The 24,620-nt window shown below is 44.4% G+C and overlaps 1 protein-coding gene across 2 annotated transcripts in view; it reads right to left on the bottom strand.

Moving 5' to 3' along the window:
• Positions 1–6,481: 6,481 nt before the first annotated feature.
• LOC139539010 (SH3 domain-binding protein 4) overlaps positions 6,482–24,620 on the bottom strand; it is an 80,042-nt gene continuing 61,903 nt past the window's right edge. For both annotated transcript variants that reach the window (XM_071341666.1, XM_071341668.1), the window contains exons 4-5: positions 12,012–12,200; positions 6,482–8,132 (exon numbers count right to left, since the gene is read on the bottom strand). In XM_071341666.1, coding sequence (XP_071197767.1) covers positions 7,908–8,132; positions 12,012–12,200 — 414 coding nt within the window. In that variant the 3' untranslated portion in view covers positions 6,482–7,907. The remainder of the gene's footprint in view (positions 8,133–12,011; positions 12,201–24,620) is intronic.

Raw genomic sequence — 24,620 nt, 5'->3', positions numbered from 1 at the left:
ATGGTGCAGGGAGAGAGAGACATACAGTACGGTGCAGGGAGAGAGAGACATACAGTACGGTGCAGGGAGAGAGAGACATACAGTATGGTGCAGGGAGAGAGAGACATACAGTATGGTGCAGGGAGAGAGAGACATACAGTATGGTGCAGGGAGAGAGAGACATACAGTATGGTGCAAGGAGAAAGAGACATACAGTATGGTGCAAGGAGAAAGAGACATACAGTATGGTGCAAGGAGAGAGAGTCCTACAGTATGGTGCAGGGAGAGAGAGAGCTACAGTATGGTGCAGGGAGAGAGACATACAGTATGGTGCAAGGAGAGAGAGTCCTACAGTATGGTGCAGGGAGAGAGAGACATACAGTATGGTGTAGGGAGAGAGAAATACAGCATGGTGCAAGGAGAGAGAGAGAGACATACAGTATGGTGCAGGGAGAAAGAGACATACAGTATGGTGCAGGGAGAGAGAGACATACAGTATGGTGCAGGGAGAGAGAGACATACAGTATGGTGCAGGGAGAGAGAGACATACAGTATGGTGCAGGGAGAGAGAGAGACATACAGTATGGTGCAGGGAGAGAGAGACATACAGTATGGTGCAGGGAGAGAGAGTCCTACAGTATGGTGCAGGGAGAGAGAGAGCTACAGTATGGTGCAGGGAGAGAGAGACATACAGTATGGTGCAGGGAGAGAGAGACATACAGTATGGTGCAAGGAGAGAGAGTCCTACAGTATGGTGCAGGGAGAGAGAGACATACAGTATGGTGCAAGGAGAGAGACATACAGTATGGTGCAAGGAGAGAGAGATCTACAGTATGGTTCAGGGAGAGAGACTTACAGTATGGTGCAGGGAGATACCTACAGTATGGTGCAAGGAGATACCTACAGTATGGTGCAAGGAGAGAGAGACCTACAGTATGGTGCAAGGAGAGAGAGACCTACAGTATGGTGCAGGGAGAGAGACCTACAGTATGGTGCAAGGAGAGAGAGACATACAGTATGGTGCAGGGAGAGAGACCTACAGTATGGTGCAGGGAGAGAGACCTACAGTATGGTGCAGGGAGAGAGAGACATACAGTATGGTGCAAGGAGACATACAGTATGGTGCAGAGAGAGAGACATACAGTATGGTGCAAGGAGAGAGAGACATACAGTTTGGTGCAGGGAGAGAGAGACCTACAGTATGGTGCAGGGAGAGAGAGAGCTACAGTATGGTGCAGGGAGAGAGAGAGCTACAGTATGGTGCAGGGAGAGAGAGACATACAGTATGGTGCAGGGAGAGACATACAGTATGGTGCAAGGAGAGAGAGACATACAGTATGGTGCAGGGAGAGAGACCTACAGTATGGTGCAGGGAGAGAGAGACCTACAGTATGGTGCAGGGAGAGAGAGACATACAGTATGGTGCAGGGAGAGAGAGACATACAGTATGGTGCAAGGAGAGAGAGACCTACAGTATGGTGCAAGGAGAGAGAGACCTACAGTATGGTGCAAGGAGAGAGAGACCTACAGTATGGTGCAGGGAGAGAGACCTACAGTATGGTGCAAGGAGAGAGAGAGAGAGAGACATACAGTATGGTGCAGGGAGAGAGACCTACAGTATGGTGCAGGGAGAGAGAGAGACATACAGTATGGTGCAGGGAGAGAGAGACCTACAGTATGGTGCAAGGAGAGAGAGAGAGACATACAGTACGGTGCAGGGAGAGAGAGACATACAGTATGGTGCAGGGAGAGAGAGACATACAGTATGGTGCAGGGATAGACACAGTATGGTGCAAGGAGAGAGAGACCTACAGTATGGTGCAGGGAGAGAGACATACAGTATGGTGCAAGGAGAGAGAGAGAGACATACAGTATGGTGCAGGGAGAGAGAGACATACAGTATGGTGCAGGGAGAGAGACTTACAGTATGGTGCAGGGAGATACCTACAGTATGGTGCAAGGAGAGAGAGACCTACAGTATGGTGCAAGGAGAGAGACACCTACAGTATGGTGCAGGGAGAGAGACCTACAGTATGGTGCAAGGAGAGAGAGACATACAGTATGGTGCAGGGAGAGAGACATACAGTATGGTGCAGGGAGAGAGAGACATACAGTATGGTGCAAGGATACATACAGTATGGTGCAGAGAGAGAGACATACAGTATGGTACAAGGAGAGAGAGACATACAGTATGGTGCAGGGAGAGAGAGACCTACAGTATGGTGCAGGGAGAGAGAGAGCTACAGTATGGTGCAGGGAGAGAGAGACATACAGTATGGTGCAGGGAGAGAGAGACATACAGTATGGTGCAGGGAGAGAGAGACATACAGTATGGTGCAGGGAGAGATAGACCTACAGTATGGTGCAGGGAGAGAGAGAGAGACATACAGTATGGTGCAGGGAGAGAGACCTACAGTATGGTGCAGGGAGAGAGACCTACAGTATGGTGCAAGGAGAGAGAGACATACAGTATGGTGCAGGGAGAGAGAGACCTACAGTATGGTGCAAGGAGAGAGAGACATACAGTATGGTGCAAGGAGAGAGAGACCTACAGTATGGTGCAAGGAGAGAGAGACATACAGTATGGTGCAGGGAGAGAGACATACAGTATGGTGCAGGGAGAGAGACCTACAGTATGGTGCAAGGAGAGAGAGAGAGACATACAGTATGGTGCAGGGAGAGAGAGACCTACAGTATGGTGCAAGGAGAGAGAGAGAGACATACAGTATGGTGCAGGGAGAGAGACATACAGTATGGTGCAGGGAGAGAGAGACCTACAGTATGGTGCAAGGAGAGAGAGAGAGACATACAGTATGGTGCAGGGAGAGAGACATACAGTATGGTGCAGGGAGAGAGAGACATACAGTATGGTGCAGGGAGAGAGAGACATACAGTACGGTGCAGGGAGAGAGAGACATACAGTACGGTGCAGGGAGAGAGAGACATACAGTATGGTGCAGGGAGAGAGAGACATACAGTATGGTGCAGGGAGAGAGAGACATACAGTATGGTGCAGGGAGAGAGAGACATACAGTATGGTGCAAGGAGAAAGAGACATACAGTATGGTGCAAGGAGAAAGAGACATACAGTATGGTGCAAGGAGAGAGAGTCCTACAGTATGGTGCAGGGAGAGAGAGAGCTACAGTATGGTGCAGGGAGAGAGACATACAGTATGGTGCAAGGAGAGAGAGTCCTACAGTATGGTGCAGGGAGAGAGAGACATACAGTATGGTGTAGGGAGAGAGACATACAGTATGGTGCAAGGAGAGAGAGAGAGACATACAGTATGGTGCAGGGAGAAAGAGACATACAGTATGGTGCAGGGAGAGAGAGACATACAGTATGGTGCAGGGAGAGAGAGACATACAGTATGGTGCAGGGAGAGAGAGACATACAGTATGGTGCAGGGAAAGAGAGAGACATACAGTATGGTGCAGGGAGAGAGAGACATACAGTATGGTGCAGGGAGAGAGAGTCCTACAGTATGGTGCAGGGAGAGAGAGAGCTACAGTATGGTGCAGGGAGAGAGAGACATACAGTATGGTGCAGGGAGAGAGAGACATACAGTATGGTGCAAGGAGAGAGAGTCCTACAGTATGGTGCAGGGAGAGAGAGACATACAGTATGGTGCAAGGAGAGAGACATACAGTATGGTGCAAGGAGAGAGAGATCTACAGTATGGTTCAGGGAGAGAGACTTACAGTATGGTGCAGGGAGATACCTACAGTATGGTGCAAGGAGATACCTACAGTATGGTGCAAGGAGAGAGAGACCTACAGTATGGTGCAAGGAGAGAGAGACCTACAGTATGGTGCAGGGAGAGAGACCTACAGTATGGTGCAAGGAGAGAGAGACATACAGTATGGTGCAGGGAGAGAGACCTACAGTATGGTGCAGGGAGAGAGACCTACAGTATGGTGCAGGGAGAGAGAGACATACAGTATGGTGCAAGGAGACATACAGTATGGTGCAGAGAGAGAGACATACAGTATGGTGCAAGGAGAGAGAGACATACAGTTTGGTGCAGGGAGAGAGAGACCTACAGTATGGTGCAGGGAGAGAGAGAGCTACAGTATGGTGCAGGGAGAGAGAGAGCTACAGTATGGTGCAGGGAGAGAGAGACATACAGTATGGTGCAGGGAGAGACATACAGTATGGTGCAAGGAGAGAGAGACATACAGTATGGTGCAGGGAGAGAGACCTACAGTATGGTGCAGGGAGAGAGAGACCTACAGTATGGTGCAGGGAGAGAGAGACATACAGTATGGTGCAGGGAGAGAGAGACATACAGTATGGTGCAAGGAGAGAGAGACCTACAGTATGGTGCAAGGAGAGAGAGACCTACAGTATGGTGCAAGGAGAGAGAGACCTACAGTATGGTGCAGGGAGAGAGACCTACAGTATGGTGCAAGGAGAGAGAGAGAGAGAGACATACAGTATGGTGCAGGGAGAGAGACCTACAGTATGGTGCAGGGAGAGAGAGAGACATACAGTATGGTGCAGGGAGAGAGAGACCTACAGTATGGTGCAAGGAGAGAGAGAGAGACATACAGTACGGTGCAGGGAGAGAGAGACATACAGTATGGTGCAGGGAGAGAGAGACATACAGTATGGTGCAGGGATAGACACAGTATGGTGCAAGGAGAGAGAGACCTACAGTATGGTGCAGGGAGAGAGACATACAGTATGGTGCAAGGAGAGAGAGACATACAGTATGGTGCAGGGAGAGAGAGACATACAGTATGGTGCAGGGAGAGAGACTTACAGTATGGTGCAGGGAGATACCTACAGTATGGTGCAAGGAGAGAGAGACCTACAGTATGGTGCAAGGAGAGAGACACCTACAGTATGGTGCAGGGAGAGAGACCTACAGTATGGTGCAAGGAGAGAGAGACATACAGTATGGTGCAGGGAGAGAGACATACAGTATGGTGCAGGGAGAGAGAGACATACAGTATGGTGCAAGGATACATACAGTATGGTGCAGAGAGAGAGACATACAGTATGGTACAAGGAGAGAGAGACATACAGTATGGTGCAGGGAGAGAGAGACCTACAGTATGGTGCAGGGAGAGAGAGAGCTACAGTATGGTGCAGGGAGAGAGAGACATACAGTATGGTGCAGGGAGAGAGAGACATACAGTATGGTGCAGGGAGAGAGAGACATACAGTATGGTGCAGGGAGAGATAGACCTACAGTATGGTGCAGGGAGAGAGAGAGAGACATACAGTATGGTGCAGGGAGAGAGACCTACAGTATGGTGCAGGGAGAGAGACCTACAGTATGGTGCAAGGAGAGAGAGAGAGACATACAGTATGGTGCAGGGAGAGAGAGACCTACAGTATGGTGCAAGGAGAGAGAGACATACAGTATGGTGCAAGGAGAGAGAGACCTACAGTATGGTGCAAGGAGAGAGAGACATACAGTATGGTGCAGGGATAGACACAGTATGGTGCAAGGAGAGAGACCTACAGTATGGTGCAAGGAGAGAGAGACATACAGTATGGTGCAGGGATAGACACAGTATGGTGCAAGGAGAGAGACCTACAGTATGGTGCAGGGAGAGAGACATACAGTATGGTGCAGGGATAGACACAGTATGGTGCAAGGAGAGAGACCTACAGTATGGTGCAGGGAGAGAGACATACAGTATGGTGCAGGGAGAGAGAGAGAGACAGTATGGTATGGTGCAGGGAGAGAGAGACCTACAGTATGGTATAGGGAGAGAGAGACCTACAGTATGGTGCAGGGAGAGAGAGACCTACAGTATGGTGCAGGGAGAGAGAGACATACAGTATGGTGCAGGGAGAGAGAGACATACAGTATGGTGCAGGGAGAGAGACATACAGTATGGTGCAAGGAGAGAGAGACATACAGTATGGTGCAGGGAGAGAGACATACAGTATGGTGCAAGGAGAGAGAGACATACAGTATGGTGCAGGGAGAGAGACACCTACAGTATGGTGCAGGGAGAGAGAGACCTTTGGAACCATTTTGCTGGAGCTGTAAACGGTTTGATGGTTGCTTTCAACATCAGACTTATGGAGTGATGGGAATGCTTGGCAAAGCAGAAAGTTGGATAAACAAACAGGCTGCTGGAGGTCATCCAAAAATTCAACTCCTCCGTTCCATCCGTCTCCATCTATTCCTCTTCCTCTCTTTCATGGGTGTCCATCTCTCGCTGGTGTATTTCAACCTCTATTTCACTTCATCAGTATCAGCCAATTAATTGTTAGTGTCTCACCCCCATCTTACCTTTTTCTCCCTCTGTGCCAGTACATCTCCTCTCAACAGAACATGCTGTATTCTCTGGGATGTCGTTGGGTGGTCAGCACAAACATAACGCTGATTAGAAGACCAAACTTAACCTGTTCCATCTCTAATATTATTTCCACGCTTGTAAGGGAAAATGTAATTCAAGAACACAGACAAATCTAACATGAATATAAATTATTGCTACTGTGGTAGGTAAGAAATCCGATCATTCAGCAATCAGCATAATGAATTGCGTAAAAATATTCACATTTTATTTATATTCTCCACAAAAGTATGCAGTCACAAAACAGATGTGAAATGTGTATGAACAACACATACAGGGGACAAAACATACCCAGAATCTTTAACAGTTGGCATTGTAACAGTGGTTGGATATTGAATGAGGCATATATGTAGTTATATGTAGAGTCATATTAACTGCTGACAAGCTTCGGTACAATATATTCACTAAGTCTAGTATATAAATAACTGCAGGCCATATGGTTTAATTTGAAAAGATAGTTAGAGAGGTGGTAAAGCGGTGAGAGATGAATTTAAATGAAAGAACAAAGTTAATCTGTGAGTTATGCAGTTATTAACTCGGTCCTTAGAAATATGTTCACTAACAAAGTAGTTGAAATAAAACGGACTACAGTAGGAGGAAACAATAAGAGAGCGCTTTCTTCTGAACAACTCCAAAGCTTTATAAATAAACACATTATATTTAGCTCACGTGACAAGGCTAGAGAACAAGGATACCATTTAAAAAGTTTGTCTTAGCACTGGATCGAGTCCACGATTATGAACGAAAGGTGTCAAAGTGTCTTTAAAAATGCTGTGCCATATTTAGAGTAAAAAAATACATACTATGCCAGACAATGAAGATTAAAATAGTCTTTGTGAATACTGAGACTGTAGCATTGTGTAGTTTGGCTGGTGGCTATACAAAGATGGGTGGTTGAGGACTAGCAGTCTAGTCCTCCTGGAGGTGAAGGGGAGTCTAGTCCTCCTAGAGGTGAGGGGGGGTCTAGTCCTCCTGGAGGTGAGGGGGAGTCTAGTCCTCCTAGGGGTGAGGGGGAGTCTAGTCCTCCTAGGGGTGAGGGGGAGTCTAGTCCTCCTAGGGGTGAGGGGGAGTCTAGTCCTCCTAGGGGTGAGGGGGAGTCTAGTCCTCCTAGGGGTGAGGGGGAGTCTAGTCCTCCTAGGGGTGAGGGGGAGTCTAGTCCTCCTAGGGGTGAGGGGGAGTCTAGTCCTCCTAGGGGTGAGGGGGAGTCTAGTCCTCCTAGGGGTGAGGGGAGACAGTCTAGCAGTCCAGCCCCTCACCCCCATGAGGACTAAAGGCAGATTCGGAGGAATCAGGACTCAGAGGGACCAGACAGACAGCTGTTGTTCAGAATCTTCAATACAAACAGGGAATAAGGTTGTGGAGCATAGGAAGATATGCAAAAATGATCCACAAGGGTAGGGTCAGGTCAGGGGTGGGGATAGGATGGTGATGGACATAGGAAGGACAGCAGGAGGCGGAGTCTATATCAACAGTCCAAATGTTCATCCTCTTCTATCTAGCATCTATACGGGTGGGAAATAAATTGCTTTCCAATTAGCTGAGATATAAGGGAAGGAGACAAGCTGCACCCTATGAGTGATGATGACGATGATTATGGTCAGTTTGGTCTATATGGCACAGTCGTCCTGAGAGGCGGGGCTGAAGGCTGAGCTCCGGAGCGTATCCAGGCAGTTGACGAGGATGAGCGTTCCCGTCAGGTGTTTCCAACGCTTGGTGATGGGGCTCTTCATCTTGTCCAGGCCCATGTGGAGCTCCTGGATCACGTCCCGGTAGCTGTCCCCAATCTGGGCCGCCCACGTCAGTAGGAAGTCATAGGCTGGCTTCCACATGGCCTACACAGGGAGAAAGAGAGAGAGGTGGCGATTGAAGGGAGCATATTGAACTGACAATAGATCACATGGGAATTGCATGCTGTTTTCTGATGTTTCTATGGTAATAATTAAATAAACTCAGTGACCTTGTGATTAGATTGCCCGCCCTGAGATTGGAAGGTTGGGAGTTTAATTCTCGGCCACTTCATACCAAAGACTGTAAAAATGGGACTCAACGCGTCTCTGCTTGGCACTCAGCATTAAGGATATAGATTGTAAGGCCCTGTGATAGACTAGCGTCCTATCTGTCCAGGGGGTGTACTTGTACATCAAGCTGCCTCACGCTACAGAAACAAGAGATAGACTAGCGTCCTATCTGTCCAGGGGGTGTACTTGTACATCAAGCTGCCTCACGCTACAGAAACAAGAGATAGACTAGCGTCCTATCTGTCCAGGGGGTGTACTTGTACATCAAGCTGCCTCACGCTACAGAAACAGGAGATAGACTAGCGTCCTATCTGTCCAGGGGGTGTACTTGTACATCAAGCTGCCTCACGCTACAGAAACAGGAGATAGACTGGCGTCCTATCTGTCCAGGGGGTGTACTTGTACATCAAGCTGCCTCACGCTACAGAAACAGGAGATAGACTGGCGTCCTATCTGTCCAGGGGGTGTACTTGTACATCAAGCTGCCTCACGCTACAGAAACAGGAGATAGACTAGCGTCCTATCTGTCCAGGGGGTGTACTTGTACATCAAGCTGCCTCACGCTACAGAAACAAGAGATAGACTAGCGTCCTATCTGTCCAGGGGGTGTACTTGTACATCAAGCTGCCTCACGCTACAGAAACAGGAGATAGACTGGCGTCCTATCTGTCCAGGGGGTGTACTTGTACATCAAGCTGCCTCACGCTACAGAAACAGGAGATAGACTAGCGTCCTATCTGTCCAGGGGGTGTACTTGTACATCAAGCTGCCTCACGCTACAGAAACAAGAGATAGACTAGCGTCCTATCTGTCCAGGGGGTGTACTTGTACATCAAGCTGCCTCACGCTACAGAAACAGGAGATAGACTGGCGTCCTATCTGTCCAGGGGGTGTACTTGTACATCAAGCTGCCTCACGCTACAGAAACAGGAGATAGACTGGCGTCCTATCTGTCCAGGGGGTGTACTTGTACATCAAGCTGCCTCACGCTACAGAAACAAGAGATAGACTAGCGTCCTATCTGTCCAGGGGGTGTACTTGTACATCAAGCTGCCTCACGCTACAGAAACAAGAGATAGACTAGCGTCCTATCTGTCCAGGGGGTGTACTTGTACATCAAGCTGCCTCACGCTACAGAAACAGGAGATAGACTGGCGTCCTATCTGTCCAGGGGGTGTACTTGTACATCAAGCTGCCTCACGCTACAGAAACAGGAGATAGACTGGCGTCCTATCTGTCCAGGGGGTGTACTTGTACATCAAGCTGCCTCACGCTACAGAAACAGGAGATAGACTGGCGTCCTATCTGTCCAGGGGGTGCACTTGTACATCAAGCTGCCTCACGCTACAGAAACAGGAGATAGACTAGCGTCCTATCTGTCCAGGGGGTGTACTTGTACATCAAGCTGCCTCACGCTACAGAAACAGGAGATAGACTAGCGTCCTATCTGTCCAGGGGGTGTACTTGTACATCAAGCTGCCTCACGCTACAGAAACAAGAGATAGACTAGCGTCCTATCTGTCCAGGGGGTGTACTTGTACATCAAGCTGCCTCACGCTACAGAAACAAGAGATAGACTGGCGTCCTATCTGTCCAGGGGGTGTACTTGTACATCAAGCTGCCTCACGCTACAGAAACAGGAGATAGACTGGCGTCCTATCTGTCCAGGGGGTGTACTTGTACATCAAGCTGCCTCACGCTACAGAAACAAGAGATAGACTAGCGTCCTATCTGTCCAGGGGGTGTACTTGTACATCAAGCTGCCTCACGCTACAGAAACAAGAGATAGACTAGCGTCCTATCTGTCCAGGGGGTGTACTTGTACATCAAGCTGCCTCACGCTACAGAAACAAGAGATAGACTAGCGTCCTATCTGTCCAGGGGGTGTACTTGTACATCAAGCTGCCTCACGCTACAGAAACAGGAGATAGACTGGCGTCCTATCTGTCCAGGGGGTGTACTTGTACATCAAGCTGCCTCACGCTACAGAAACAGGAGATAGACTGGCGTCCTATCTGTCCAGGGGGTGTACTTGTACATCAAGCTGCCTCACGCTACAGAAACAGGAGATAGACTGGCGTCCTATCTGTCCAGGGGGTGCACTTGTACATCAAGCTGCCTCACGCTACAGAAACAGGAGATAGACTAGCGTCCTATCTGTCCAGGGGGTGTACTTGTACATCAAGCTGCCTCACGCTACAGAAACAGGAGATAGACTAGCGTCCTATCTGTCCAGGGGGTGCACTTGTACATCAAGCTGCCTCACGCTACAGAAACAGGAGATAGACTGGCGTCCTATCTGTCCAGGGGGTGTACTTGTACATCAAGCTGCCTCACGCTACAGAAACAGGAGATAGACTGGCATCCTGTCCAGTGGGTGTACTTGTACATCAAGCTGCCTCACGCTACAGAAACAGGAGATAGACTGGCGTCCTGTCCAGGGGGTGTACTTGTACATCAAGCTGCCTCACGCTACAGAAACAGGAGATAGGCTGGCGTCCTATCTGTCCAGGGGGTGTACTTGTACATCAAGCTGCCTCACGCTACAGAAACAGGAGATAGACTGGCGTCCTATCTGTCCAGGGGGTGTACTTGTACATCAAGCTGCCTCACGCTACAGAAACAGGAGATAGACTGGCGTCCTATCTGTCCAGGGGGTGTACTTGTACATCAAGCTGCCTCACGCTACAGAAACAAGAGATAGACTAGCGTCCTATCTGTCCAGGGGGTGTACTTGTACATCAAGCTGCCTCACGCTACAGAAACAAGAGATAGACTAGCGTCCTATCTGTCCAGGGGGTGTACTTGTACATCAAGCTGCCTCACGCTACAGAAACAGGAGATAGACTGGCGTCCTATCTGTCCAGGGGGTGTACTTGTACATCAAGCTGCCCCACGCTACAGAAACAGGAGATAGACTGGCGTCCTATCTGTCCAGGGGGTGCACTTGTACATCAAGCTGCCTCACGCTACAGAAACAGGAGATAGACTAGCGTCCTATCTGTCCAGGGGGTGTACTTGTACATCAAGCTGCCTCACGCTACAGAAACAGGAGATAGACTAGCGTCCTATCTGTCCAGGGGGTGCACTTGTACATCAAGCTGCCTCACGCTACAGAAACAGGAGATAGACTGGCGTCCTATCTGTCCAGGGGGTGTACTTGTACATCAAGCTGCCTCACGCTACAGAAACAGGAGATAGACTGGCGTCCTGTCCAGTGGGTGTACTTGTACATCAAGCTGCCTCACGCTACAGAAACAGGAGATAGACTGGCGTCCTGTCCAGGGGGTGCACTTGTACATCAAGCTGCCTCACGCTACAGAAACAGGAGATAGGCTCCTGCTGTTCTAGCTCGCACAAGCCAACGCTCGTGCAAGGTTATTTACTTACTATGGTCATATTGATGTTGTTGGCTTACCCACAGTGCAGCACAGGGAGAGATAAGGACAGAGGACAATGTGGGGTGGTAATTGAAGGGAACATATTGAAGTGAGGGTGACAATAAAATCACATGGAACTGGCATGTTATGCTCCACCAGTTTAACAATGGTTATGTGGCTGACATTCACAGTATATCAATCCAAAAGTATGTAAAGCACAAAAAGTATTTAACCATTTACAGTTCACAGGTCATGTAATTTCCAAAACCTGTGTGTAGTATTTGAATAATGCCAGATCAGAAGCTAGCCTCACCTCGTTGTCCAGCACTCCGTTCCTGTCTCTGTGCGGTCCCTCGTATGCATCCAGCTGCAGACGAGACAGTTTGGATAGCCTCTCAGCCAGTTCCCTCCACCGCCCAGCCACCTCCACCGCCGTGGTCAGCAGGACAAAGTCCATCACCAGCCTGGCCACCAGGCCCTGGCAGTCCATCTTCAGCAACGCCTGAGGGGGGAAGACAGAGACTGGTTAAAAAAGAAAAAATGAAAACACAAACTGTACATTCTTGCCAGTACAATTCCACGAGGAGAGCTGGTTAGGACAGGATAACATACAAAACACACAGGAACAAACACACACAAGAACACAAGATTAAGAGTTTTGTTTCTTGGCTATGCTTCCCATTGTTCCTAAATATCCTATTTTCCATAATCTCAACTGTGTCATTTCCCATAACCTCAAATCTGTGTAATTTTCCATAATCTCAGGTCTGTTATTTTTCAGATGTATTCCGGAGGGCCTGACGGGAACAGAGCCTCTACAGCGCTAAGCACCACCTCACCAGGAGGGCTACAGCATTCCAGAGCCATCCAGGCTCCAACTCTCTGGCTCCAGCTAGGTACAGTAGCTGGCTGTGCTGCTGGGCTGAGAGGAGGAGAGTGATTCCTGTTTGATTAACTCAGCGATAGGCAGGGGAGCAGACCAGGGGACTATGTGCCAGTATGGAGCACAGCAAACAGCAGGAAACCCATGCTGTTTTACACTAATTAAAATGGAGAGAGAGACATTTGACTGGCTAGCACTGTGTAAAATGGCCTGTTTCCAAGTGTGTACATGTAAATCAGAATATCTTTAATGATAAGAAGTAGAAAAGCAGTATTGAGAAGTCAGAACAAAAACAGAGTCTGACCAGTCGACTCTGGAAGGTCATGGATATTTACACACGCTAATAGCCTCTAACACCTTGTCTATTGTCCTCATATCACGGCCCAGTTCAGCTCAGCAGGCAAACTACTCCAAACATGTATTTAGTAGGTTTATAACCTAGTACATATATTTTTTTTTTAAAGTCTTAACAAGAAGTATAGACTATAAAGTTAATGGTGTCTATATTCATACAATGATCAATAAAGATCTAATATCAAACTTAAATTAAAACTATTTGAATTACATTTAAAACAGCAACACACTTAAAACAATAAAATGAACATGTGAACTTTCATGTGCCTTAATAACAAACTTGTATGCAATCTGTAAATATGAATAAAATTGTTCAAATTACGAGCCCAGTTGGTTTAGCCACAGAAAACGAAAGCAACCTTCCCGCTAGCCATGATTGGCTGAGATAATGAGTGGGCTGGACATGCTGAGAGATGAGTTTGGATTGGTCTGCCATATAGCACGCTTCTGTCTATTTGAGCTGGTCAGTATGTGTTGGTAATCCTGTCTAACGCTGCTTTTAAATGTTTTTTATTGCGTAGTAGTAAAACTGCATACGTGTTGCTTTCCACTTTCTGGACGACTGAGTTCAGTGGAATTCGAGTATGATAGCTCAGGAGATGGAGAAAACACCTGTCTCCGGATTACATCTTCAAACTAAGGGCAACCATGGCATCTGCGACTGGAGACGCATCCATCTATGAAAAGGGGTTTCATTTCAAGTTAAAGTATACTGTTAGCCAACTAACATTAGCTAATTAGATGTCTTAACAAAAGACCCCACTATGCAAGTAACCATTTCGGGTACGTTCGTAAATTCAGTCTGGCCAACTACTCCAATTTCAGAGCACTCTCATCTGAGTGTGGCAGAGCGCAGAATAACTGAAGAATTTATGAATGCTCAACACCCGTTGAATATGGCCGGTGTCAGTAAACGTTGGCAAAAAAGCTGAATTAAAGTATTTCCAGCACCACAGTTACAATCAGCAATGCTCTGGATAACATGAAAACAGCCTAACCAGCTCTGCTAGGGCGAGTAAAATGGTCAGAGTGGGGTGTTCTCTCATTTGTGTCTGGAAGTAGCTAGCAAGCTGGCCAATGTTAGCCAGTTAGTTTGGGTGCTTGACTGCCGTTGTGAGGTCAGAACGTTCAGATCAACCCTACTCATCGGCCAGAGCATCCAACGTGCTCTCTGAACGCTCCGAGAGCGTAACGCTCTGAATTTACGAACTGACAATCTGACAGCACAGTTGCAGTCACTAACGCTCTGGAAAACATAACAGCCTAACCAGCTCTGCTAGGGTGAGTAATGTTCAGTGAGCTGTTCTGTCTGGAAGTAGCTAGCAAGTTAGCTTGGGTGCTTGACTGCTATTTAAAAAAAGTATTATTATGAACAAAACAAATACAAGAGTACATAAACCTAACAGACAGGGGTATTACATTTTGAGATACATTTTCAATTTGTCAAAGTTTTATGGTACGTATTGCTTTTTTGTTTTTACACTTACTGATCATTTCAAAAATAATATTTAAATTCTATGTGAAGAGGGGTTTGTTCTCTGCCCACTTCATTTTACGGATAAAGAATCTGCCATGAAAAATAAACAAATTAACAATGAAAGTTAAATCAGGGTCCATAAAATTTCGATCAAAATAAAACATAATATCAGTCTTTCAAACTAACATTAATAGTAGTTTATTTGAAAATAAAATCTAACTTACTTCAAAATCTTCTGACATAAGAACAGTCCCAAAATAAAAGGTTGAGTGCCTGAGTCACAAGCACAAAATACACATTTGATATCAATAGCTATTTTGAATCTGTTTATAATAAAGGTCTTTACAGGGGTGCTTGACTGCTGTTGTTAGTACAGAATGCTCAGATCAACCCTTAAAGAGATGGGTGGGGCTAAAGCTTAAGAGGGTGTGAATGATGCTGAATGGGTGTAGACAAGGAAGGGCTCTCCAGTAATAGTACCAAAACATTCAAAGACCATTTTCTCAAAAAGGAAGTTTACCAGTTTAATCAACTTTCAAAGCAAAATTACTTTTCCATTGTTCCTCAAATGCAGTGTATGATATACCATTTTGTAGCTCTGAGGCTACATTAGACCGACTTGAGCCGGTTGGTCACACATTGTACTATAGTCCAAAACACATTTCTTCAAGTGGCTACGGAGGTGCATATTCGATGTGCAATACTGTTTTCCATACAACCTTGCAAAGTTCTCACATAACTGTTGCAAGTGGAAAAGAGCCAACTCGCTCCAAGGTGATACATTTTGTACATAAGACGGTACAGGCGTAGACAAAATAGGTCCAGCAATCATAACAGAGCGAGTAAGGAGTAAACGCATGTCACATTTTTACATTCATGTGCATTGAAATGAGAAAACCCTGATTAGATTTTAGCGAGCAGGTGGCCAACTTAAGCTGAATATTTCTTATCATTCCATCATCCAGCACACCAATATTCTCCCAGAGGGTCAAAACGTGTTTTGATGCCCAGAGTAAGATGATGCATAGAGTCCACTACAGCCATGTCCATGGGCATGAAATATGGCAATTTAAATAGCTCTGAGAATCTCAGTTTCAGTCTCTATTGTTTTCCTGTGTGCCTTGGTCTTTGCCTGTGTCCACATACTCTGTTGCATTTTGTGAACTTCATTCTGATGTTGCAGTACTTGGTTGTCTGTCCACTGCATGATGGAGTAATCTGCTTTTTGTTTTACCCAAGTTCCATGGAAATGTCTGTAGGCATTTGTTGCAACCTGTGTGAGCGTGACATGGATCTGTGTTGTTGAGCAGATAAAAACACAGTGGTGAAATCCCAAGTAGACTACATGGAAGTTAAAAACATAACACTAAAGAAAAAAAAAAGTTTCTAATAAAATGACATTGAAAATAAACAGGGGCCTGAAAGGCTTAGCAATAAAGTAGCCAACTGTATAAATAGTTATGAAATGTCACCGATGTACACTAGTTGTTAGTTGAAGAATAGGCTACTGGGAGACAAGATTATTAACGCTTTTACAGAGACGCAAAAAACTCTGTAATAATAAACACACACAAAACATGTTCAGCCTGCCAAAATAACTCCTGGGTCTGTTCTGGCTGCAATATAAATCATCTGGAAAGGTGGCTGTGTCTTTCCTCTGGAAAGGTGGCTGTATCTTGCTGTTCAACTGTCCATTGAGTGAATTTATCATAGAACTTAGTTTTATAAAATGATGTTCATTATCGTATGCGGTCTTTCTCAAAAGTCTGCGGCAGTGATCTAGGTTTGAGATCTGCCTTGCGCTTTTTCATGATTGCGACACAATCTATTTTTACAGCCAATCGTCAATAAATAATATGTGAGGCAGAGATACTTTATGTCGAATTATTTTTTTTTATTTTTTTTATTTCACCTTTATTTAACCAGGTAGGCTAGTTGAGAACAAGTTCTCATTTGCAACTGCGACCTGGCCAAGATAAAGCATAGCAGTGTGAACAGACAACACAGAGTTACACATGGAGTAAACAATAAACAAGTCAATAACATGGTAAAAAAATAGAAAAAAAAAGAGAATCTATATACAATGTGTGCAAAAGGCATGAGGTAGACAATAAATCGAATAATTACAATTTAGCAGATTAACACTGGAGTGATAAATCATCAGATGATCATGTGCAAGAAGAGATACTGGTGTGCAAAAGAGCAGAAAAGTAAATAAATAAAAGCAGTATGGGGGGTGAGGTAGGTAAATTGGGTGGGTAGTTTACAGATGGACTATGTACAGCTGCAGCGATCGGTTAGCTGCTCGGATAGCAGATTTTTAAAGTTGTTGAGGGAGATAAAAGTCTCCAACTTCAGAGATTTTTGCAGACACAGGCTTGGAGCTAAGTCTTGTGGATCTGTGCACCTAGAGCCAAAGATGGTGGATAAATGAAGATGTCTTACTCAGGTCTTTTACCATTGACAAAATGGTCACAGTTCCTGTCTACTTAAGGGGTGGCTCTCCCATAGACACCAATGCGATAGCAGCTGGGTCTGGTCTACTAGTATATGAACTAGAAAACATTTGCAGTCTATGCTGGAGCAACCATATACAGTCATTGGGAGTGACACACTTGGCTGCCGAGTGGCGCAGCGGTGCAAGGCATCTCAGTGCAAGAGGCGTCACTACAGTCCCTGGTTTGAATCCAGGCTGTATCACATCCGGCCATGATTGGGAGTCCCATATGGCGGCGCACAATTGGCCCAGCGTCGTCCGGGTTTGGCCGTCATTGTAAATAAGAATTTGCTCTTTACTGACTTGCCTAGTAAACAAACAAAAAAATAACTTGTATCACAGTGTCCACTAGATGTCAAAATCGTAAAAATGAATGAAAACAAACATTTGCTCTTTGGTCTCAATTGAAGGTTAGGCATAAGGTTAGTGGTGTGGTTAAGGTTTAAAATCTAATTTTAAGAAGATAAATTGTAGAAATAGGTGGGGTTTATGGCTTTGTGACGGTGGTAACTAGCGACGCCCAGAGTTTCTGTGCTTGTTTGAGTGGTAAGGCTGAAGCAATCTACAGCAGACGAAAGTCGAGGAGTGAAGTCAGGGGAGCTGCATCTGCTACAGCTGAAAGTCGGCCACTGATGTGGTTTTCCAACAGCAAGGCTCAATGCAATAAGGCAATGTTGCCATTTTTATGAAAGTATCACCCACACAAACTGTAAATATATGTGTACATTGATTTATCAATTGGGGAGAGAGAGCCTCAAATATCACATTAATGTATACCTATCCACTGAATAGTTATAGAATGGCGGCAAAGATGCTTCCTGTTTCAGTCACGTCTTTGGTCCCGTTCGCGTGGGTTAAACACCCCCACTAATGATTCATTGACAAATAGTGCCCCCCACAATGAAGGTGATGGCTTTAAGTTGCAGCTTGTGAGTAGCAACAGCCGAAAATCTACACATAGGCGCAAGTCGGAAAATATTTATCCCCATAATGCAACAGACTTTGAAAGACTTGACAAAATAGATCTGCTCGAACGCAGACGCTGTTTCGATGGAACAGAAAGTGTAGCTTCATGAAACACAAGCACAAACTCATCAGCCAATCAAATGCATGGGAATTGAAGGGAAGGCGTAGTGGTTGAAAGGTAAATAATCCAATCAAACTAACAAAACCAGAAGTGAGGGCGTGACTGTTGAAAATGACCAGTCAAAAGAACGCGATTTGAAAACTGCCACAGGGTTTCTAAACTGTTTTTGGGCGCGTTTGAGTGGTAAGGCGAAAGTAGACGGAAGTCAACGATTGAAGTCGGGGGCAGTGATGCCAATCCACTTTTTTATATCATTCACATGATCAACATGTTCCAAGGAATTAATATCCTGATAAAGAAATATTAAATACAAGCCCAAGCTCTTCCTAACACTCACAAGACTTATTTAGTATTTTTGTGAGGTTCTCAAAATATAACCAGGTACAGTAGTGAATGCATAGGCTACGACAATGAGAACATATAGGTGTTTTTGCAGCATATGGGATATGCTTGGTTGTTTGCCATTACTTCATGTTCTTGTACCTGTACCTTGTATTATTTGTGATTGTGCAACATGGAATTGTAAGATGTGATTAAATTGTCCACAAAGATTCTTACTGAATGCAAATTGATTGCATGTCAGCGTCGCTACAGCATGCAGTGTATATTTCTTTAATTCACAACCTTTATATTGCTTGTCAGTAAGAATGTAAAGAACAGAATTTGATTCAATTTCATGAAGTGCACAACACTCACCGTACAGAACAGTGTTAGACTATACAGTGGATAAAATTGAGATTTAGTGCCACTGATCTACACACAATGTCAGTGGAATTTTGTTTAGAGAATTTTTTACAAATTAATAAAATTGTCTTGAGTCAATAAGTATTCAACGCCTTTGTTATGACAAGCCTTAAAACGTCCAGGAATAAAAATTAGCTTAATAAGTCACATAATAAGTTGCATGGACTCACTATTTGCAATAATATTAAAGTAATTTTTGAATGACTAACTCATCTCTGTACCCCACACATATAGATAATTATTGTAAGGTCCCTCAGTCGAGCAGTGAATTTCAAGCACAGATTCAACCACAAAGACCAGAGAGATTTTCTAATGCCTTGGAAAGAAGGGCACCTATTGGCAGATGGGTAAAAAAAAAAGCAGACACTGAATTTCCCTTTGAGCATGGTGAAGTTATTAATTACGATTTGGATGGTGCATCAATACACGCAGTCACTACAAAGATACAGGCGTCCTTCCTAACTCAGTGGCCTGAGAGGAAAGAAATCGCTCAAGGATATCACCATGAGGCCAATAGTGATTTTAAAACAAAGTTTAATGACTGTGAAAGGAGAAAACTGAGGACGGATCAACAACATTGTAGTTACTCCAGAATTCTAACCTAAATGACAGAGTGAAAAGAAAGAAGTCTGTACAAAATAATATTCCTAAACATGCATCCTGTTTGCAATAAGGCACTAAAGAAATACTGAAAAAAAGTGTGGCAAAGATATGAACTTTTTGTACTCAATACAAAGCGTTATGTTTGGGTCAAATCCAACACGTCACTGAGTACTCTTAATATTTTTAAGCATGGTGGTTGCATCAAGTTATGGATATGCTCGTCATCGGCCAGAGCTTGGGAGTTAAAAAAAATAAAAATTATTTACCTCAGAATAGAGCTAAGCACAGGCAAAATCCTAGAGGAAATCTGGTTCAGTCTGCTTTCCAACAGACACTGGGCGACAAACTAACTTTTCAGCAGGACAATAACCTAAAACTTAAGGCCAAATATACACTGGAGTTGCTTACCAAGACAACATTGAACATTTCTGAGTGGCCTAGTTACAGTGTTGACTTAAAAATTGTCTTGAAAATCTATGGCAAGACTTGAAAATGGTCGTCTAGCAATGATCAACATCCAACTTGACAGAGCTTGAAGAGTTGGGCAAATATTGCCCAAAAGAATGGGCAAATAATGTACAATCCAGATGTGCAACGCTCTTAGAGACTTACCCAGAAAGACTCAAAGCTGTAATTGCTACCAATGGTGATTCTAACATGTATTGACTCAGGGGGTTGAATATTAATCTCAGTAAATGTTAGAAAATCTTTAGAAAATCTTTTTTTTTTCTTCCACTTTGACATTAGAGTATTTTGTAGTTAACATGATAATGTTACATGGATTTAATTGTAGGAGTAAAAAATTGCATGTTGCTGTATTTGACTAAAACAAGCTAATGTTAGCTGGCAAGCAAAGTTAGCCAAATATCCTTTGGTAGCTAGCTAGCTAACGTTTGCTATCCAATGTTGGTGGGAGAACAGATTGCTTGGTAGCTAGCTCACTAACCAAGTCTAGTAAAATACAGCAAAAGGAGAAAAGCGGCTATTGACATTTTATTTGTATTGTTTTGATACAATTAGTAAGTGGGAACGATGCATCATCAAATGAGGTAATGGATTTCCAACAACTCATGGCCATGCGGAATCAGATGCCAGACTACAACACGGTGGCTGATATGAACGAAAGGCTGACAAGTAACTCAACTATTCCAACAACAGAAGCAGAAGCTATAGCAGAGCACTCCTCCAGCGACTGCAACAGAACAGGAGTTTGTCGAGCAAGACGGAATGAGCTATCCACAAGTTCAATGTTTATCTTCATAACTTGCAATTTGATGGTAGCTAATGTTGAATATTTTAATCCTGTTAATTTGCTAATGATGTTATTTTCTGTTCTAATAGCAGGCAGCAAGGGATCTACACATTAATGCTGACTTGTAGGACAAATATAAGCCACAAGAAAAGTGACTACAAATGTCTATTTGGTTTGACTTTGATAAAATATATACAGTACCAGTCAAAAGTTTGTACACACCTACTCATTCATGGGGTTTTCTTTGTTTTTACTATTTTTTACATTGTAGAATAATAGTGAAGACATTAACTATGAAATAACACATATAGAATCATGCACTAACCAAAAAAGTGTTAAACAAATCAAAATATATTTTATAACAAATGTGTTATTTAAATGTGTTATTAAATGTGTTATTTAACAAATGTGTGTTGTTTCATAGTTTTGATGTCTTCACTATTATTCTACAATGTAGAAAATAGTAAAAATAAAGAAAAACTGAATCTGAGTAGGTGTGTCCAAACATTTGACTGGTACTGTATAAATATATATTTAAAAAACGACATCCAACCAAGCAATCAGGTTGTTGTAGGATGGTTATCTTAACATTGTCAAATATGTTACATGAAATAGTGGTGTGAATATCATGCACAAACTTAATTTCATGTTTTTTCTTTGTCATGTCTCAGGAAGAACACGCTGCACAACACCCATGTACTGTCTGCTGTTCAGTCAGCTGAGGTTAAGGTACACAGACGGAAAGTGACGCATGGCAGAGTTTAAGTTGAAGGTGATTAAAAACATGGAATGACCTACATAGTTCTACATCTTACAACTTTCTCAATGATTTTGATGCATATAACCATTGATAATACACCACACTGACTCCTCAGATGTAAAATCGGTATTGAACTGAAAGAGAGGTTTAAGTCGTCGGACACCCCAGACAGAGCAAAGGAACGGGACATAAAAAAGGTGGCGTCGCCAGAGACAGGTTTAATTATAAATGTAAACCAATCCATACATTTTCAATACAGTACTGAGTTTTGAAAAGTTCAGACTTGTTCCACAGACTTTAATGTGTACTTTTTTGTTGTTGTTGCATAATAACTTATTGTCTCCTGTAATGTCACAGACTCTCAGACGCTCTGCTGAAGAGAAGAGTATCCGGATGAATTTTTAATAACCTCCCACCCTGGCACTCCCCAGAGTTTTAGGACCTGATTGCATCAGCAGAACGGAAAAGGGCCAAGCAAGCTTTTGGGGAGAAAAAGCGCAGTCAGAACAAAAACCGGAGCAACCGTCCACGTCAAACGCAGCCCTACCCAGAACAACCGAATGTGCAATAGACCACAGACTATTTTCACTGACTCTTCACACTTGCTCCTCAAGAGACTTATTGCACCGACTCCCACTCACTCACCCAGCCTTACATATACGCACTCACAGAACATCCTCTTCTTTATTACTTATATTTTTTTTAATAAATTGTCTTGATATTATGTTTATTTTTTTTATAAACGTGTATTGCACCGCTGAGAGCTTGTCATTTTTTTGTTATTTCATAACTTTGGAAGGGGGTTTGGGAATATATAATTTTTTACTTATATGTTTTATGTTATAAATGTTTTATATTTTTATTAGAGATGTAGTGTATATTATGACACCTACAAAAGACTGTCAAAACCCACATTTATTCAAATGTGTTTTTCCCTGCCAAGAAGATTCCTTTCGTTTGAAAGTTTAAAAAAAATGTTTTATCCATTGTTGTTGTAATGATTTCTTTACAGTCAAGTTTTTTTCATCGTATTTTAAAGAACTTGTAGAAAATATTTAATCATTTGTTTGGAGCAATAACACGTATCATATCAGAGATAAAACACCTTAGTTCTTCCGACTGGCATGGGAGTGGCTAGAGTCTTCAGAGCTGTAAGGATAATTAGGAGTCTGAAACTATTTTGTGGCAGTGTAGTCAATGGCTTGTTTCTGTATATCTAATCTATTTGGAGTATCGCCCAGACCAACCAGTCGCCCTTTAAAACCCTCAGTCTTGTCAAGTTGAGGTGAAAGCAAACTATGCCTGTGCTCATGGAATCTGAATATGTTTTCATGTAGCACAGCCACAGGCAGAGAGAATCATAGGGCATGACTGAAGTGCAGCATGCAAAGTCATTGACCCAAGCACATATATGAACACACAACAAACCCATGTACACGCCAATGACCCATCCTTTACTGATACTCAGCAATCACAGCACACATGGTTAAGCTTAGTGACTCTGATCCGTTCTCTGACTAGCAGACTCAGAGCTCCGCCAACTAAAGCTCTTATTTGTTCCACGGGCAGGAATACATGGAATGACAGGAAACGGGCAGGGTGGGGGGGGTGGGAGAGGAATGTGGATGGTGGAGATGCTCTCTCTCTGTGTGTACAGAGACATAGACAGGTTACAGACAAGAGTATAAGATAGCGGGATGGATGCCTGGAGTTCCTGCTAACGGCTACCCATGAGTGCACAGTTTCAGCCCAGATCAGAGTTCAACAGCAGAGGGAGTTTTCACTTCCGCCCAGTCTACATTATATATACCCTTATCCAGAGAGAATAACAAGGACATTCAAAATAAGGATTCTGTTCCCATCTGTGTGCATTTGTACAGGATAAGTAAGACCTGAGACAAGCACCTGCTTCCTCTCTGGATAACAGCAACAGGAAATTCCCTGCAGGAATCAAGGAGATTGCTTCCCAAGTCACCTTCAGCTAGGTCCTGACCCAGCCAGGATTCCTGGTGCTCTGCTCACACCTGACCCAGCCAGGAGTCCTGGTGCTCTGCTCACACCTGACCCAGCCAGGAGTCCTGGTGCTCTGCTCACACCTGACCCAGCCAGGAGTCCTGGTTCTCTGCTCACACCTGACCCAGCCAGGAGTCCTGGTTCTCTGCTCACACCTGACCCAGCCAGGAGTCCTGGTGCTAACAGACATACAATAATACTGCACATATAGAGCCAGTAAAGTTGACTTTGCACACAACACAAACAGTTTCTGTGTTGACATACACTGAGTGTACAAAGCATTAAGAACACCTGCTCTTTCCATTACAGACTGACCTGGTGAATCCAGGTGAAAGCTATGATTCCTTATTGATGTCACCTGTTAAATCCACTTCAAATCAGTATAGATGAAGGGGAGGAGAAAGGTTAAATAAGGATGTTAAAGCCTTGAGACAATTGAGACGGATTGTGTATGTGTGCCATGCAGAGTGTGAATGGGCAAGACAACATGTTTAAGTGTCTTTGAACAGGGTAATGTGGTAGGTGCCAGGCGCACCGGTTTGAGTGTATCAAGAACTGAAACACTGCTGGGTTTTTCATGCTCAACAGTTTCCCGTGCATGAACAAAGGTCCACCACCCAAAGGACATCCAGCCAACTTGACACAACCGTGGGAAGCATTGGAGTCAGAAGAGAAAAACTGAGCACACTGCTGCTCATGCTCCCAGGTGATATTTATTTACAACGTTTCGACAACGTTTCGACCCATATCCCAGGTGGAAGGTCCTACATATAGGGCATTGGAGTCACCATGGCCCAGCATCTATGTGGAACGCGTGACACCTTATAGTCCATGCCCCGACGAATTGAGGCTGTTCTGAGGGCAAAATTGTGTGCAAGTCAATATTAGGAAGGTGCTCCTAAAGTTTTGTATACTAAACTGTTTGCCCGGGATGACAAATCCAAATAGTTAAGAGGGCCTTCATCTAATTTCCACCTGTGACTAAAAAGCTAACTGCCTGTGACTGATTAATTAAAGGAAGCTGTCAGGAACAATACTCCCCTTCACTGATAATGCTGCCAGCTCCAGTTTAATTGCAGGGTAATCCATGTCTGATCCCTCCCCTTCACTGTTAGTACTGCCTTAGTACTGCCATGTCCAGTCTACCTGCAGGGTAATGCGTGTCCCCTTCACTGTTAGTACTGCCATGTCCAGTCTACCTGCAGGGTAATGTGTGCCCCTTTCACTGTTAGTACTGCCTTAGTACTGCCAT

The sequence above is a fragment of the Salvelinus alpinus genome, chromosome 14 (assembly GCF_045679555.1).
Source record: "Salvelinus alpinus chromosome 14, SLU_Salpinus.1, whole genome shotgun sequence".
Lineage (NCBI taxonomy): Eukaryota > Metazoa > Chordata > Actinopteri > Salmoniformes > Salmonidae > Salvelinus > Salvelinus alpinus.
This window is presented reverse-complemented; position numbering and strand designations above follow the sequence as displayed.